Source organism: Hetaerina americana, unplaced genomic scaffold (genome assembly GCF_022747635.1).
Source record: "Hetaerina americana unplaced genomic scaffold, ioHetAmer1.1.p SCAF_4, whole genome shotgun sequence".
Classification (NCBI taxonomy): Eukaryota; Metazoa; Arthropoda; class Insecta; order Odonata; family Calopterygidae; genus Hetaerina; species Hetaerina americana.
This window is the reverse complement of record NW_027286985.1, coordinates 71,169,648-71,184,754: the sequence shown is the minus strand read 5'-3', so window position 1 is coordinate 71,184,754 and position 15,107 is coordinate 71,169,648. Positions and strand designations below refer to the sequence as shown.

Here is a 15,107-nt window from a genome sequence, read left to right as displayed (position 1 = left end):
TCTCTTGCAATTTTACCTCCATTATCTACACCCTCTCATATAAATACTGAGGGAATTGATTATATGATACATATCTGACATTTTTCATCAGTATTCAGCAAATGTTCTCCAATTTTCTATGTATGTACATGTTCATAAGGTCTATATAGAGCTACAGTTAGTATGTATAGATAATTCTGATTGTGATGATGGCTGCATGATGTCTACTTATGTGTTATTAATGGATCAGGCGTATCCACTTTTTGAAATAGCATGCAACGATTGAAATTTTCGGCTCCATGCTGAAGTAGCACTTATGAAAGGAGTTTTCTTCCTCTCCTTTTTAATACAGTACATTCTGCTGTGGAAACATTTCAATTTGTTACATTAAGAAATTGGAATGGAGTTAATTCTAACCACAAATTGTGGGTGAATTTAGTGCTGCATGAAGGAAAGGGTGTGAAAGAATTTTTAGCAATGTGGAACATTTTGTGGTACATTTAAGGCCTTCGACGACCTCAACAGTTCATCTGAAGAGTCATGCATGGTTGAAAAATATTGATTGCAAAGTGAACCATTCTTTGGAGGAAATCATTTAACTCTTTGTTCATGCACCTTATTTTAATTGTTTTCTAGGCTTTTGAGGAAACCAAAAGGGAAGTTCTCATTTTCTGAATTGAACTCAAAAAACTAATTCCTCTTTAACAATAATAATTCCTTATACATTTCATCTTACTCTCATTCCCTTTACACTGAGGTGTAACTATTGCAATCACTTGACTGCCTGATACAACTGAAGTTTGGAAACTATATGCTATGCAATTTTCAAAGATTAGCAATGGGTAACTTGACCAATACACTTATAAAGTTTTATAAATATACTACTCTGTCCAACAAATACACCAACTGAGGCCATAAAAACTTTATGTTGCAAAATTTAGTCTACATCGATTTTGTCCCCTTTACAGTACTCTCCATTTGTTACTATGCACTTATTCCATCTTATTTTCCACTGTTTAAAGCCCCCTTGGAAGTCCTCGGCAGTTAGGCTTTTTAGTTTTTTTGGTGTTTCTTGCTTCATTGTGTCAACATCTTCCCTGTGATGTCCCCTCATCACATTTTTTCATTTTGGGAATAGGAAAAAGTCACAGGTGGTGAAATTTGGTGAACAAGGAGGATGATCAAGGATGGTGATTGAATTTTTTGCCAGAAACTGGCAAACAATCAATGCTGAATGAGCAGGTGCATTGTCATGGTGAAGGATCCATCCATCATGTTCGGTTAAAATAGTGAACACGGTTGATTTTCCTAAATTCAGTTCATCAGCTATCATTCTGACAGTTTTTCGACGATAGGTTAGGACAAGGGCCCACACAGGATCAATGCTGTCGTCAACACAGGTGGTTGAAGGTTGTCCCAGCCCTCCATCACCCATGGTGTCTTGTCCGCCATCTTATAAACACTTAATCCACTTGAAAATGAACGTTTTCTTGAGAGCACTATCACTGTAAACAGCTGTCAATATTTCAGTAATTTATTGATAACTTCTACTGCACTTCACCAAAAAACATGATGTTGATTTGTTGCTCCGTTATTTCATCAATTTCCATTTTCGGCAAACAATAAAAACAAGGACAACAGAAACTAACAACTGGAACCATATGCACAGCTCAACGATACGCCATGCACAGATGGCTCATTGGATCTCAGGTAACTAGTGTCGCTAGTGGGCGGGGCTATAGTCCAAGTCATGGTGTCACCATATTGCACCAGTTCGTAAATTTCTTGCACACACCACATGCTCTCAATGAATGCAGTTTTTCCAGTCTTAAAAATTATCGCTGCTGTTATAACCTCATGCTTACATCAACTTCTATGCAATCATTGCCACCACCTAATGTTGAATTGTATTAACATTTGTCACTATTTTAATATAAATCTACGAAATGCTTCCTCCAACAATCTCTGATTTTGTATTCAGCCCAGATTATATTGCCATTCTTATTCTTTATTAGATCCATTCATTTGCACTCCCATTATTTTGCCCTTTTCCCCACTTCCAAAAGAGTACCTTATTTCCTTCCAAATTAGCTTCAAACTTCCAAGTATCATTCTCACTTATGTGCAGTGATATGGCATTTTTTAAATATTTGACTCGCAGCCTTCAGCTTGAACTCTGAATTGCTAACATCCTTGAATCTTCCTTGCACTCTACTCTCTAGCGCTCTACTTGTTAAACTAAGTAGAACATGTACGGTATTTTGTCACAACATCTTATTCCTTTAAAAGCCTCAAAATTTCAGAGTTTAAGAGGACTCTTGGTAGCTTAAGTGGGTAAAGCACTCGACCGGATATTGAGGGATCTGGGTTCGAATCCCAGTCAAGGCGAATGATTTTTACACTCTGAAATTGTTGCATTGAAATGCACATTAGCGGATGACTCCGTTAAAAGTCACTGTTGCGGCATCTCCCGCAGTTTCTTTGGAATTTGTCTAAGCAGAACAGGTTGTGGCAACATAGCTTCCTTTTTTATAAAGCAAAACCCCTTTTGAAAGGAAGTAATGATGCCACACCCTGTATTACTCTTTCAGGTTTAATGTGAATGTATTTAAAAGAGTCCATAATCAAATGAAAAACCCACACTTCCCCACTTTGTTGTAATAACTTTACTATGCATGAATTATGGCTTACTAAAACTTTATTAGATGAAAGATCCATTGAGGTTATTTGGAAAGCTACATGGACTGTGATTCCAGGAGTAGATTGAGGAAGGTTGCTTGGAGCAAATTAAGAGTTCAAGAAAGAACTCAAAAAAGTCAAATATATGGCATTAAAAAGTAATTTCAAAGAATCACTAAGAAAGAAAATGTCATGTAAAAAATGTTACAAGATAGGTGGCCACTTCCAGAATTTGTACAATTCCATCAACACATCCAGACAATAATGATTGGTGTAAATTAATGTTTGTCTTCTTATACAAAGTAGGGATGGCATTGTCCAAAGACAAGTTTCAGGTATCTTTTTACAATCCAGTAACCTTATGCACACTATTCGGCAGATCCAAAAGACAGACTTGACCCAACCCCTTCAATCAGGAGACAACACGGGGAAAATCTCAGTTCAAGTACCAAAGTAATAGTGCCTTATCAATTTTTTAATGTACCAATTGCATATGGTCCACGCTGTATATGGGGTGTTATGACTTATGCAAGAAATGAAAAATGGGGTTCACAAGGTGTCATGTGAGTGCCCTGTAATGGCTAACATACTATATATTATTAAATTTAGGAAGGTATGTAAATCCAGTAAGATTTTAATTTTCTATATCATATTAATATCTATATAACATAGGATCCAAAAGAGGTGACTACATCCACCCATTACCACTTTTCCACCAATATGTGATACGAGTCGTTTAGAAGCATGAAATAGCTGTGACAGAATTTTTCGTAGAACTGTTACTTCTTCAAATAAAGCGATGACCTTGGACTTCAGCAATTTTGGTCCATATCCAATGAAAGATAAGCTAACTTCATTTTTAATATCATAAAGTCTTGAAGTTAAAGTTTGGCAATGCATTTTTATTTTCAATCTGTGTTGTTCTAACTGAAAGTGTAAATGTTTCATTTACATTATCATTTATGAGTATTTTCCATAGGTTGGCAGCTAATATCTAATTTACATGATTATTGTAATTTTGTTGTGAAAAAGGTACATGCCAGTAATGATTAAAACACATTTAGATGTTCATAGATGGCAAAAATTTACTCTTCCACAAAATTGGTAAAACTTTAATATGTGACTATATAAAAGAATAATTTTCACTTAGTTTTACGGATTTAATGGATTCATTGATTTCTATCTTACCAATTTTTTTTTAGCCAAGGTATGAAAAGGCATGGCTTTCATTGCTGACTGTGAATTAACCCTGCAGGGCTCTGAGTGAAACTCAATCTCAGCTAGTAAACATTCAAAGAAAAATTATTACTTTGTTATTCAGACACAACATAATATTTATAAACATTGGCACAATTTGTGAATACTATTTACATCTATTAATGTGTGTTTTCATTCAGTGCTGTACTTAAGAAACTACTGCATTATATCACTCACTTACCAGTATGCTGATCTCCTTTGCAGGTGAATTCTGAAGGCTCAGAATGATTTTGCTTAAAATACCTCATTTTCTGGAGTTCATTATGTTTTTTCAATTTTTTTTGTGGGAAGGAATTGTTACTACTTTCCAGCATACAAGAGTTCTTGGGAAAAGATAATTTTTTTTTAAATGTTTGTATTATATCTTCACTTTCATCCTCATATTTATCACCTTGAATATTGCCTGCAGTATCCATAGAACTCGTGTCTTTGTTACCATGTAGCTGCACAGTTATATATTGTTCATTAACAGAATCAGGAATTATTATATCTTCGTTTTCATCTACATTTTTATCTCCATGAATATCATCCACAGTGTTTTTATTGGTATTGACATTTTTGATAACATCATGATGAACAATTGAATATTGGTCACCGACTGAATCATAAATTATTATATCTTCGCTTCCATTTTTATCTCCATGAATATCCTCCACTACATTTTTAATAGAATAGTTGCTTTTGTTAACATCATGCTGAACAATTGAATATTGGTCATCGACTGAATCAGGAATTATTATATCTTTGCTTTCATTTTCATCACCATGATCACCGTCCACAGTGTACATATAATTGATATTTTTATCAACATCAGGCTGTACAATTGAATATTGTTCACCGACTGAATCAGGAATAACATTTTTGCATTCATTGCTTTCTCCATGAACATCGTCCAAGGTGTTCATTGAATTGATGGTTTTTTTGCCATCCAGCTGTACAATGGAACATTGTTCACTGACTAAATCAGGGATTATGCCACCAATTTTTTCATGATGTTCGTTTACATTAGCTGGTGTTTCATCGTTAGCTATAAGTTTTTTCATTGAATATACTTGCTCGCTAAGTTGTTTAATTTCTTGTGAGCTATTCGGTTTGCATGAATTTGATCGTCCCTCGCGATTTGTAGTTTCTGCTTCTGAGAAATAGGTAGCGTCAGAATCGACGTCGCTGTTGGAAGTTTCACGCGGCGAATTCATTTCACAAAACCAGCATGTCTACCTGTGATCCTCGCTATCAGGATACCGACGAAAAACTCCTATTCACATTTATTCGTCCAAAAAATACCTTATCAACGAAGCAGTGAATGCCGAACAATGATTCCCTTGAATTGGTTGAATCAGTTTTCAAATAGCTCCAATGACTCTCACCTCGTACAAGAATTGAATGACGTGCACCTGCATTACAATTGCGCACGTATCCATCTTGCTTGTCATGGGTAAGTCAAATTATCTAATTAGAAAGTAAATAAAAAATACGAATAGCGATATTTCATTTTTATTTACAATCATTTCAAAAGGCGGCGAACACGGCAGACGGTACACAGGATGAAGTTCATTCACAAAAAAACTAAGAAAAAGACTGGCACTCAAGCTATTTTTATCATATACAATGGTAATAATGACTAATATATACAGAGAATTATATTGCATTCATAGTGTTAAGTAGATAAGTAATGTTAACATAATTTAAAAAAAGTATCAATAGAAATTTAATACTATATGGCATATTTTGTCATTGTTTTAGCTTATTATAATTATTATTGTATACCAGCGTATTTTCATTATTCCCATGGATGGAATTTTTTATACATAGTACTTTACATTAGACAAATTTAATCACATATGGGTAAACATTAATTTTCAATATCAGCCCACAGAAAGCTGAAGGCACATGAATCATTAATCATAAGTGCAATGATGTGGATGATGACAAGTTTATGATATAAGTGCAGTGATCACTTCTGAATAAGTCTAAATTTTCAGCATTTTTAATATTCTGGACGGGCAAATATTAAACTGATTGTATCTATACTTTGTATGTTTTTATGGAAAGAGTACATCAGTAACATAGCTAGAGCTATGCAAATTTTAGAAGCCAGAAAAGAAGGACTTAAAGTGTCTAGGATTATTGATATAAAAATATTTTCCTAAAGATCATTTCATTTTTATTTTTGAAGCAAAACTGTGTTTGGTAGGTACTTAATGAAAATAAACTTTTAATAGTATTAAAGCAACATCATAGGAAATTTAGGCAATTTTCTCAAGTTTATTGCTAAAACTTTTATTCGTATGAAGGATAATGTAATAAATTACCAGAAGTCATATGATATCTATACTTAACAATTGGATCTGTTTCCAATTGATGCATTTATCAGTCCAAACTTGGAAATGTCCTTGTACCATGACTTTAAAAATTCCTTTTTGAGTCATTTTATATGTGTATATATACCTTTTATGCAACGTTATAGCTTGTAGCACATTGATTTCAACAATTTTTATCCCCCCATAAGTTTTTATTATTATATAGCAATATTAAAAAACAACCATTATGAGACCTGATTTTGTGATTGTATCACTAGGTAGGTACATATATTTAAATACTCCACATAATATGGTTGTTCTTCATTCTTGAACAGGTTTTGCTCGATTCAATAGTTATTGCTAGACTTTTGTTATTGCTGAAATGAAAGTGAGAAAGAATTAGCTGGGCACCAAAAATGAATGAATATTAGTTGAAGGCTAACGGTAATAATTTGCAGTATGTTGCCATTTTGTGTGGATGGAAGCTACATGAATATTCTTTGTTATTATATTCACAAATAATAGTCCGTTAAGTCTATTAAGACCAAATTATTGTAACACTCATTTCAAGACTTTTAATGAGTGAATCAGTTATGATATAGTCTAGCAAGAAAGATGAGCCATGGTTATTGCCAGGAGAATGCAAGACGGTCATCCAGTGGGCTGATGAGTTTGTGACCTCTGATCAAATTTCACTTATGATCTTATGGCACCAAATCAAATTATCAAAACAACTCAATTTGTCCTTGGATATTTCCAATTAGGGATTAAGTGTTTGTTTTTTGCATTTACATATATCCAAGCAAATCTAAATATGAATTCAGGTCACAATTTAGTGCTCATGGAGTGTAATGTTAAATTTAAGAGAATAATAAATGGAAGCAGTGTTAGAAAATTGAATTTAAAAGATTTAACTGAACCAAAATCGAAGGAGAAATAGGAGGCAGATAATAAAATTCCGAGGGAGGTTAAGGAGACCGGTACTTTAGAGAAAGATGGGACTATCCCAAAAAATAATGAATGACATAATAGGCACAGCAAATTAATAAATGGTTATTAATCAAGTTATGGTGTGCATATCTTAAGATTAGGAAGATGAGTGAGGGAAGGAAATGGAAGAAAATGAACCCAGAATTTGGGGGAGAGGTCTAAATGAGTGCACTTTACAGGAAGGGGAAGGAAATCAGGATTTAAGATAGGACAATCCATTTACACTAATGCAAATGCATTCACATGATCTGGGTTTCAACACTTTCTGTCAGGACACTTAAGCGTTGAAACAATGGTCTTGTGAATAAAAATATTACAGTTGAAATCACAATTTTTAATGATTAAATCTCTCCAATATGGAAAGTATCTACAAAGTTAAGCCTGGAACTATACAAATCTTTTAAAAGCAAACATGTCAATACCTGCACTTGCGACCATGGCAAGAATCAAAGCGTTGTGGCTCTGAAATTTTGTCACATCCACCGTATTCTCCTGATATCGCCCCAAGCAACTTTTTCTTATTCCCAGAGCTCAAAAAACCATTGTGGGGTTGGAGATCACACAACAAAAATGATGTCATTCAAAAGGTGGAACAATTGTGTTCAACGTGATCTGTTAAGTTCTAAAAGTCAAGAAACACTTAGAGAAATGTATGGTATAACTCATTTAGGTGACTAGTTATAAGAATAACAACTAAAAATTATGCTTCTATCTTGATTTTAAAAAAAATTAACTATTAAAAGTTTACATTACCCCCTCATAAGGATAGCTTATAAGGACCTTATAAGGACCTCATAAGGACCAAGAATACCTGAATGCTAGATGGAAAAGGTATTAAAGTCCATAAAGTCCGAGTAGGCTGTGAGGTGGAGTAAGACCTGTAGAGCTACTCGAGAGTTTAATAAAACAAGTAAGAAAGGATTTTAATAGACTCCTTGATAGCATTTATAAGGGAGGAATTTAGCCAGGAGACTTTGTGAGATTAGTATTGATACCTATCCCGAGAAAAGCAAAAGCCACAGTTATGTGAGGGCTGTAGAATTATTGATTTTACATGCTATTGAGAAGTTTGATTTCACATGTTCCAAAAGTGATATGTATGTACTTAGGGTCATCAGCAAAAGGATGGAAAAGAGAACTAATGAGTACTTGGGAGATGAGTTAGGATTTAGAAAGAGAATGGGTATGTGTTACACCATAACAATAAAGGAGTCACTGGTAGAAGGGATTATAGTGTATAACCAGGATGTATTTGTATGCATCATGAATTTATAGTAGGCACTAGACAGAGTAAATTAGGCACAATCAAAAACATTTTTCAGAATATAGGAGTTGACTGGAGAGATAGATGACTTATCTGGAACCTGTACTAGTATGTCTCAGAGTGCACAATTAGGGATAGCAAATGGAGAGTTGACTAGAGTTCTTGACAGGTGAGTGAGACAAGGATGCCCATTGTCTATTCTTTTCAATGGATATAAATATATGCAGAGGAAATGACAAACAGGCCATGGCAAAGGCTGGGGGCAGGAATGAAATTATGTGGAGAACATCAAAGCAGAATTTGAGGAAAATAAACTAGAACATTTAACCTATTTAGGAATTTTTTTAGAGGGAGGAGGAAAAAGTAGTAAGGACATTAAAAGGAGAATGGTATTTGATAAAGAAGAATTTACGAAGAGGCAGCATTTGATCACAGGCATCCTATTAAGGATATAATGGACTAGTGAAAATATGGAGTGTGGCATTGAATAGCATGAAAACGTGGACATCAAGACGAGAGGATAGGTGTCGATTGGAGACTTCTGAGAAGGGAACAGAGATTATCCTGTTAGAAAAAATTGAGGAAAGTAAAACAACTAGATTCTGGAGGTGGAAAAGTTCTTAAAATGGAATAGAAATAAACGACATATCTCAGTGAATATTTTTTAATTTTCAATGTAGTCTCCCTGTACACTAATGCTCTTGGTCCAGTAATGCTCCAATGTATTGACCCCTTGTTGAAATTATATTCCTTCAGATCTGCAAAATGCCTATCTACTTTGGCTGTTAATTCTTTGTTTGAAGAGAATCCCTGTCCATTGAGGAATATTTTGAGCTTTGGTAAGAGATGGTAATCTGATGGAGCCAAATCAGGCGAATACGGTGGGTGTGGCAACAATTCGTATCTAAGTTCACTTATTTTTGCCATGGCAATGACACATGTGTGGGCATGCACTGTCTTGATGAAAGATAACTTTTTTACTTCCCAAACCTGGCCTTCTTTTGTGCATCTTTTGCTATAGTATGTCTAGAAAGCTTGCATAGTATTGCTCAGTAATTTTTGGCCAGTGAGAGGATAATCTATGAGCAGAATCCCTTTTGAATCCCATAAACCTGAGGCCATCATCTATCTGGCAGACTGTATTGCATTTGCTTTCTTTGCTGGTGGTGAGTCAACGTTTCCACTGCTTACACTGCTGTTTTATCTCTGGGGTATAGTAATGGACTCAAGTTTCATCTGTGGTCACAAACTGGTGTCAAAAGTCTTGTTGGTTGCTCATTAAATGGGTAAACATTGTCTGGAAATTTCCATTCTCATGCGTTTGTGATCCTGTGTCAAATGTCGCGGCTCCCATCTATCAGATAATTTTCTCATAACCAATTCAACTCTTAAAATGTAATCTGCCGGCTCAGTTGACATCCATACAGCTTCAGCGATTTCTTACCCTTTCTGTCAGTGATCCATGACCATTCTATGCACTTTTGCAATAATTTCTGGGGTAGCACATTTTGGCCGACCACTACATGGATCATTATCTAAGCCATCCTGACCTAACTTGAACTTGTTCTTCCACATGGCAACATTTGAAATTGATGGAGAAGAGTCCCCCAGAGTGTTGTGAAAGTTGGTATGAATTTCCTTTGCATTCATGCCTTTCTTTATGAAGTATTTAATCACTGCTCAAATCTCAAATTTTTCCATCTTCACAAATCATCATGCGGGAACAATAACAGAGAGGCATTCGCACTACAGATCTCTTCCCAGATTACTGGCGCATTACATCCATACTTATAAAGGATTGCCAATTACTATGCAAGAAACTCGTTGTGCTAGTGCTGATGTCTGGTGGTGATTCTGAGAACCTATCTAACTACCCTCGTACCTATGTACTACCAATGACAACATCAATAATGGGAAATCCTCATTACGTTCCAATACAGATACCTTGTCAAGACTGCCTGTACCTGTCACTGAATCAGATATGGAAATATCCAGTGTTCATGTGGATTACATGTTGCTAGACAGTACCCCGTTACTAGTCTGATGGTACCAAAGGTGCAAATTTAGACTCAATTCTTTCATAGATCTGAGAGTATATTCAGATTGGATTGCTGGCAAACTTTCCTTTGGTTTCCAACTTCTAAAGAAAGATGGGTTGTGTAAATGTTTTGTCAATACAAATGCAGAGAAAGAGTAATAATCCCTACTTGATCGGCCTGGTGGTGTTTTAAGAATTGCAAGAAGGGCACTTTGATTAGAAAAGTGAAGGGAGTATAATAAACAAATTGAGTAGCTTCAGGCGTGATGTGGTGGAAGTCGAACATAATGAATAACTGATCGTACCACTCTTCAACTTGATAAATGTTTTTTTTTACGACTGGGTTTTGATGTATTACATTATCATCAGGTCCTGATGATGATGTAATACATCGAAACCTGGTTGTAAAATAAAAAAAATTATCAAGTGGAAAAGTGCCATGATCAGTTATTCATTGAGTATAATAAAGCTTTATTTGGTGATAAAAAATAGATCTGACCAGGTATTTTGGATGATGTATGGTCTGCCAATTGTCAGATAAGAGTACTTACTGATGGGAATGGCCAGAAATGGATAGCAATATATTCAAATAGATTATGATGGTTCTTTAATGGACTAGATGTTTCTATGTAGTTTTGCTATACCATACGTATAGGTATGCACGAAGAAGATCTTAAACTTGCATCAAGAGTTTAAATAGCATTCTATTACTCTTTGCTGGAGACAGCTGACTTCTACTCATTGCCATTTTAGAATAGCAATTCTTAAAATGAAGTATTTAGTGTGTATTTAATTGTTATTTTTGGAAATTCCTTATCTTGGTATGTACTGCTTTCCAGGCCAGGCCTCTTTAAAACAACAAAAATTCTTCTTTAAGATGCTGCTTCAACTGTACCAATATTAATTTTGCATATTACTTTTGTTGAGTGGAAGCTAGATTATGAACCATTTACAAATTCATTTGGTAAGGAATATGTTTTAATTAATCCTGCTTAAATAAGTCTCTGTTTTATCAAAGGAAAGTTAATTTTTTTCAACTATGTATCCAACATAAGCTTTAGTTATTCGTGAAATGCCTGCATCCCTCATCATCTGAATCTTTCTAACTTGTAAACATACTTATATTCGACCGATGAACTTGTGGCATTAATAGTTTTATCACTGAAGGAATTTTATTTCACAGTAAGCATGTCGGTACTAAGGACTCATTTTGACATTGGAAACATGTTAGACCCAGTACCCATTTTTTCCATTTTACCACCCGACCTGAACTTTTATCCAGTGACTTCATATGATGTCCTAATTGGAGGAAGAATAGGGACTGTACTGATCTAAGGATCCAAGCTGTGCTTTGTACTGCCAACCTGGGTGGTGTTGTCAATTTATCATTTTGAATGCAAGCAACTGACATCTTCCACATAAATCTCAAAATACAATGACCGAGAAATAAAGGCCTGCAAAAATTGCACACATCAACTCATATGGTGAAGTAATCATTACCAGGTAGACTATCTTGATGTGGTATAAAGGCCTTTCCCGTATGGTTCATGATGTTGTTTGGTACATTATGGGTCATTTTTTCAATTTGGAGCTGAAAAGCTAGCTAATGAAAAATTCATTATGAATATTTATCATTTTTTTCTGGGAGTGAGCTAGTGGGATGGGATAATCGAGGGAGAAACAATGTCTCTTTGTCCGCTCATTGACCTCCGAGGTTTGGGTTGCGAAGGGAGCGCTCACCTAATATCGACTGGTGCCCCATCAGCACCAGCAGCGGCGGCCGTCATCGTCTCGCGCTCCGTCAGCGTCACCTCGTGATGAGGATGGTGTCCACTTGTGTGAGGCGACGGATGCTTTCGTCGGGCGCTCGGCGGTGGCTCGGGATGAGCGAAGAGACGACCGAATGCCTCGGCGGGGGTCTCAGGCGCACCTGCTCCCGGGGGCGACGGTGTGGGAGATAGTGGTGCGATTGTTGCTCCCGGGACCTCCGGGGGCCCCAGCCGGATGGCACCACCGGAGACTGCCTCCTCCGCCGGCCCCTCTTCCAGTAGTAGAGGCAGCAACCTGCACGGGAGAGGGGAGTGCCAGTTGTACTCTACCACTTTGCTACTGATATGTCACACTCGCCATTGCAATGATTTTAATGATTAAAGCTAAGGTCCTGCGAAAGCTAGTGTCACTGCGTTGTGGACGACCTCGGGGTTAATGTCGAGGATTTGGGATGGTAGTTTGTTATGATCGTGCGTGGGAAGAACGAGATCTTGAACCCGTCAGTGGTGGTTTCTATCCTTATTTGATCCTTGTGGTCAAATCTAACGATATTATTTGAGGCCATATTAGTTTTATCGGTGTCGCAAGCTAACTCAAGTGTCCCGTGCCTTTCTAGAAGTGTAAATGTTGCATGCGTTCTCCGTCAATCATGGCGCTCCCTACGTAGCTAACTTCAATCGATCCCGAATACTTGCAGTGTGATTCAAATCAATTATACATAATGCAAAATGACACCACTAATTTACGTTTCATTATATTTCATCTCTACACAGATTTGAGACTTCACGGGACTTCAAGGAGGTTCCACCTGTTCTTACGTAACTAGTTTTAAGTGAGGGTTTTGTCTGCGAGTCCCCGCATTATTTGGTGAGAGACCCAACAGCATCGCACTTCGACTTGAGTGAGTACCTACCTTGGTCCATCGATCTTTTCTGATTTAATGTAGCATGTCTTTTCCATACGTACAGGTATTTTAATCAACCATTTTAATATTAGCTTTGAAATAATTTTAAATTAATTCTAATTCCTATTCAGACTAAAATTTTGTATCAGTCTCTGTATTGGCCTGCTAGACTCCTTTGCGTTTTGGCCAACAACCCAATTCTGCAGTCGTCTATCGGATTCATGTCATTATTATAATAGGCATATTACAAGGAGCTCTCGGTTTCCTCGGAGTTTTAATTGAGTGTAATTCTCATTCCCGTGAATATTGACGCTCATGTTGGTCCTTGTACTGCTTTCACTTGAGTCGTCTAAGTCATGCTGAACTTGAGAATACGACTCTCTCACCAGTCCGCTTCAATATTCTGAAATATGTTCATTTATTCTGTCATCTCTGCTTGATCGAACGCCTTCTCGAAGTGAACGCGCAAATGAATACAGCCTAAGTTCTGTATTAATCTCAATGAATGTTCCTATACTAGCATGGCGCCACTCTTTCCTCTCTACGCCGTGAATCAGAAACGACCTTATCCTGCACGTATCATTGGGCCAAACAGCAGATACGAACTTGACGGCCGCTTTAGGAAAATTGTGCCTCGTAAAAAGGAATTTCTTTCGTTTATGTAAAACATTTTATTACTTAAGTGGACGCGTGAAGAACCCGTATTTTTAAATGGATTTGATGACAAAATGACCCAAATTATCTGAAAATATCTGAATTGCAATGTTAAATTTCAGATAATGTGTAATTAACAAATATCAGCGGTCGCGGGCAGTGGGTTGTGCACTTCTGTCCTTAGTCCAAAGTGATCTTCGCCCAACGAGCAAGTGGTCGTTTGTCCACTTCTCAATCTAATGCAGAATTCAGCTTTTGGGTCTCCATTCCTGACGTGACGGCGCTTTGCTTAGGGGTGAAAATTGAGCGAACAATTTTTGCTGGCCAGGCCCCTTTCCCATAATTTCCTCGTGTAAGTGGAAACATTTGTTCTTTTCCCCCCGCACCCTTAACTAATTGGTAATTCTGCAGTGATGTAATCTTGTTCTGAAAATTTCCCTACCTACATTTCTCTTACCTAGTGTTTTTATTTATCTCATTACCTAGTAATACTGCGCCAAAATTATCCTCAATTACGTTGTTTGTATTCCTTTTATTTACGAGTATCTAAGCGTCAATTTACTTGCCGTAAATATCTCTCATGGATTCTTTCAACCTTGCCTGGATCTTCAATCGCTTATACTAGTTCTGGCTTTTTCGTAGCGTACTAATACATTCTTATTTTTATGCAGCTCATTGACTTTTCTGTCCTTGAAATTTCACCATTATCATTATTATATCAGTATTCCTTACGTGATTCCTGTTAATTTCTCGCCTTATTTTATTATTTAATTATCTTTACAGTTTCTAGAGGTTTGGTTCGAAGTCGTCCGTTTCTTTCTTTCGTACATTTTTCTTAATTCAGTTTTATGTATTTTTTTATGATCATTCCACGATTCCTGTACTGCCCTCACTTACTCGCATCAATTGTGCTACATCCTCCCGCTTTCAATTCCCTTTGAGCACCAAGTTTTTTCGTAACCTCAAAATCATCCGAATTTGTATTCGCTATTTGGAAGCTGCGAACATTGATGATGAGAGTACTAAACCTGTGTTTGATCATGTCTATACTATTCTTCCGTCTTCGTGTACATATTCTCACGATACACCCACAACCGCAAGACAGTTTCTGTGTAATATTATTCGAATCAAGTGTTGGTAGTAAAATTGTCCTGCGGAAATGGATTTTTTCGCCCCGCTATGATTCCTTGTTCATCGGCCAAACTCCTGTTGCTCACTCATGTGGATAGTCTTTAAGCCTACCTTTGCCCAAGCATTATCGGTGTTTCTCTT

General features: G+C 36.5%; 1 protein-coding gene across 1 annotated transcript in view; it reads right to left on the bottom strand.

Moving 5' to 3' along the window:
* Positions 1–5,402: 5,402 nt before the first annotated feature.
* LOC139692479 (probable cationic amino acid transporter) overlaps positions 5,403–15,107 on the bottom strand; it is a 438,727-nt gene continuing 429,022 nt past the window's right edge. Inside the window, exons 8-9 of the mRNA XM_071590696.1 lie at positions 12,248–12,571; positions 5,403–6,592 (exon numbers count right to left, since the gene is read on the bottom strand). Of these exons, the coding sequence (XP_071446797.1) occupies positions 12,315–12,571 (257 nt within the window). The 3' untranslated portion in view covers positions 5,403–6,592; positions 12,248–12,314. The remainder of the gene's footprint in view (positions 6,593–12,247; positions 12,572–15,107) is intronic.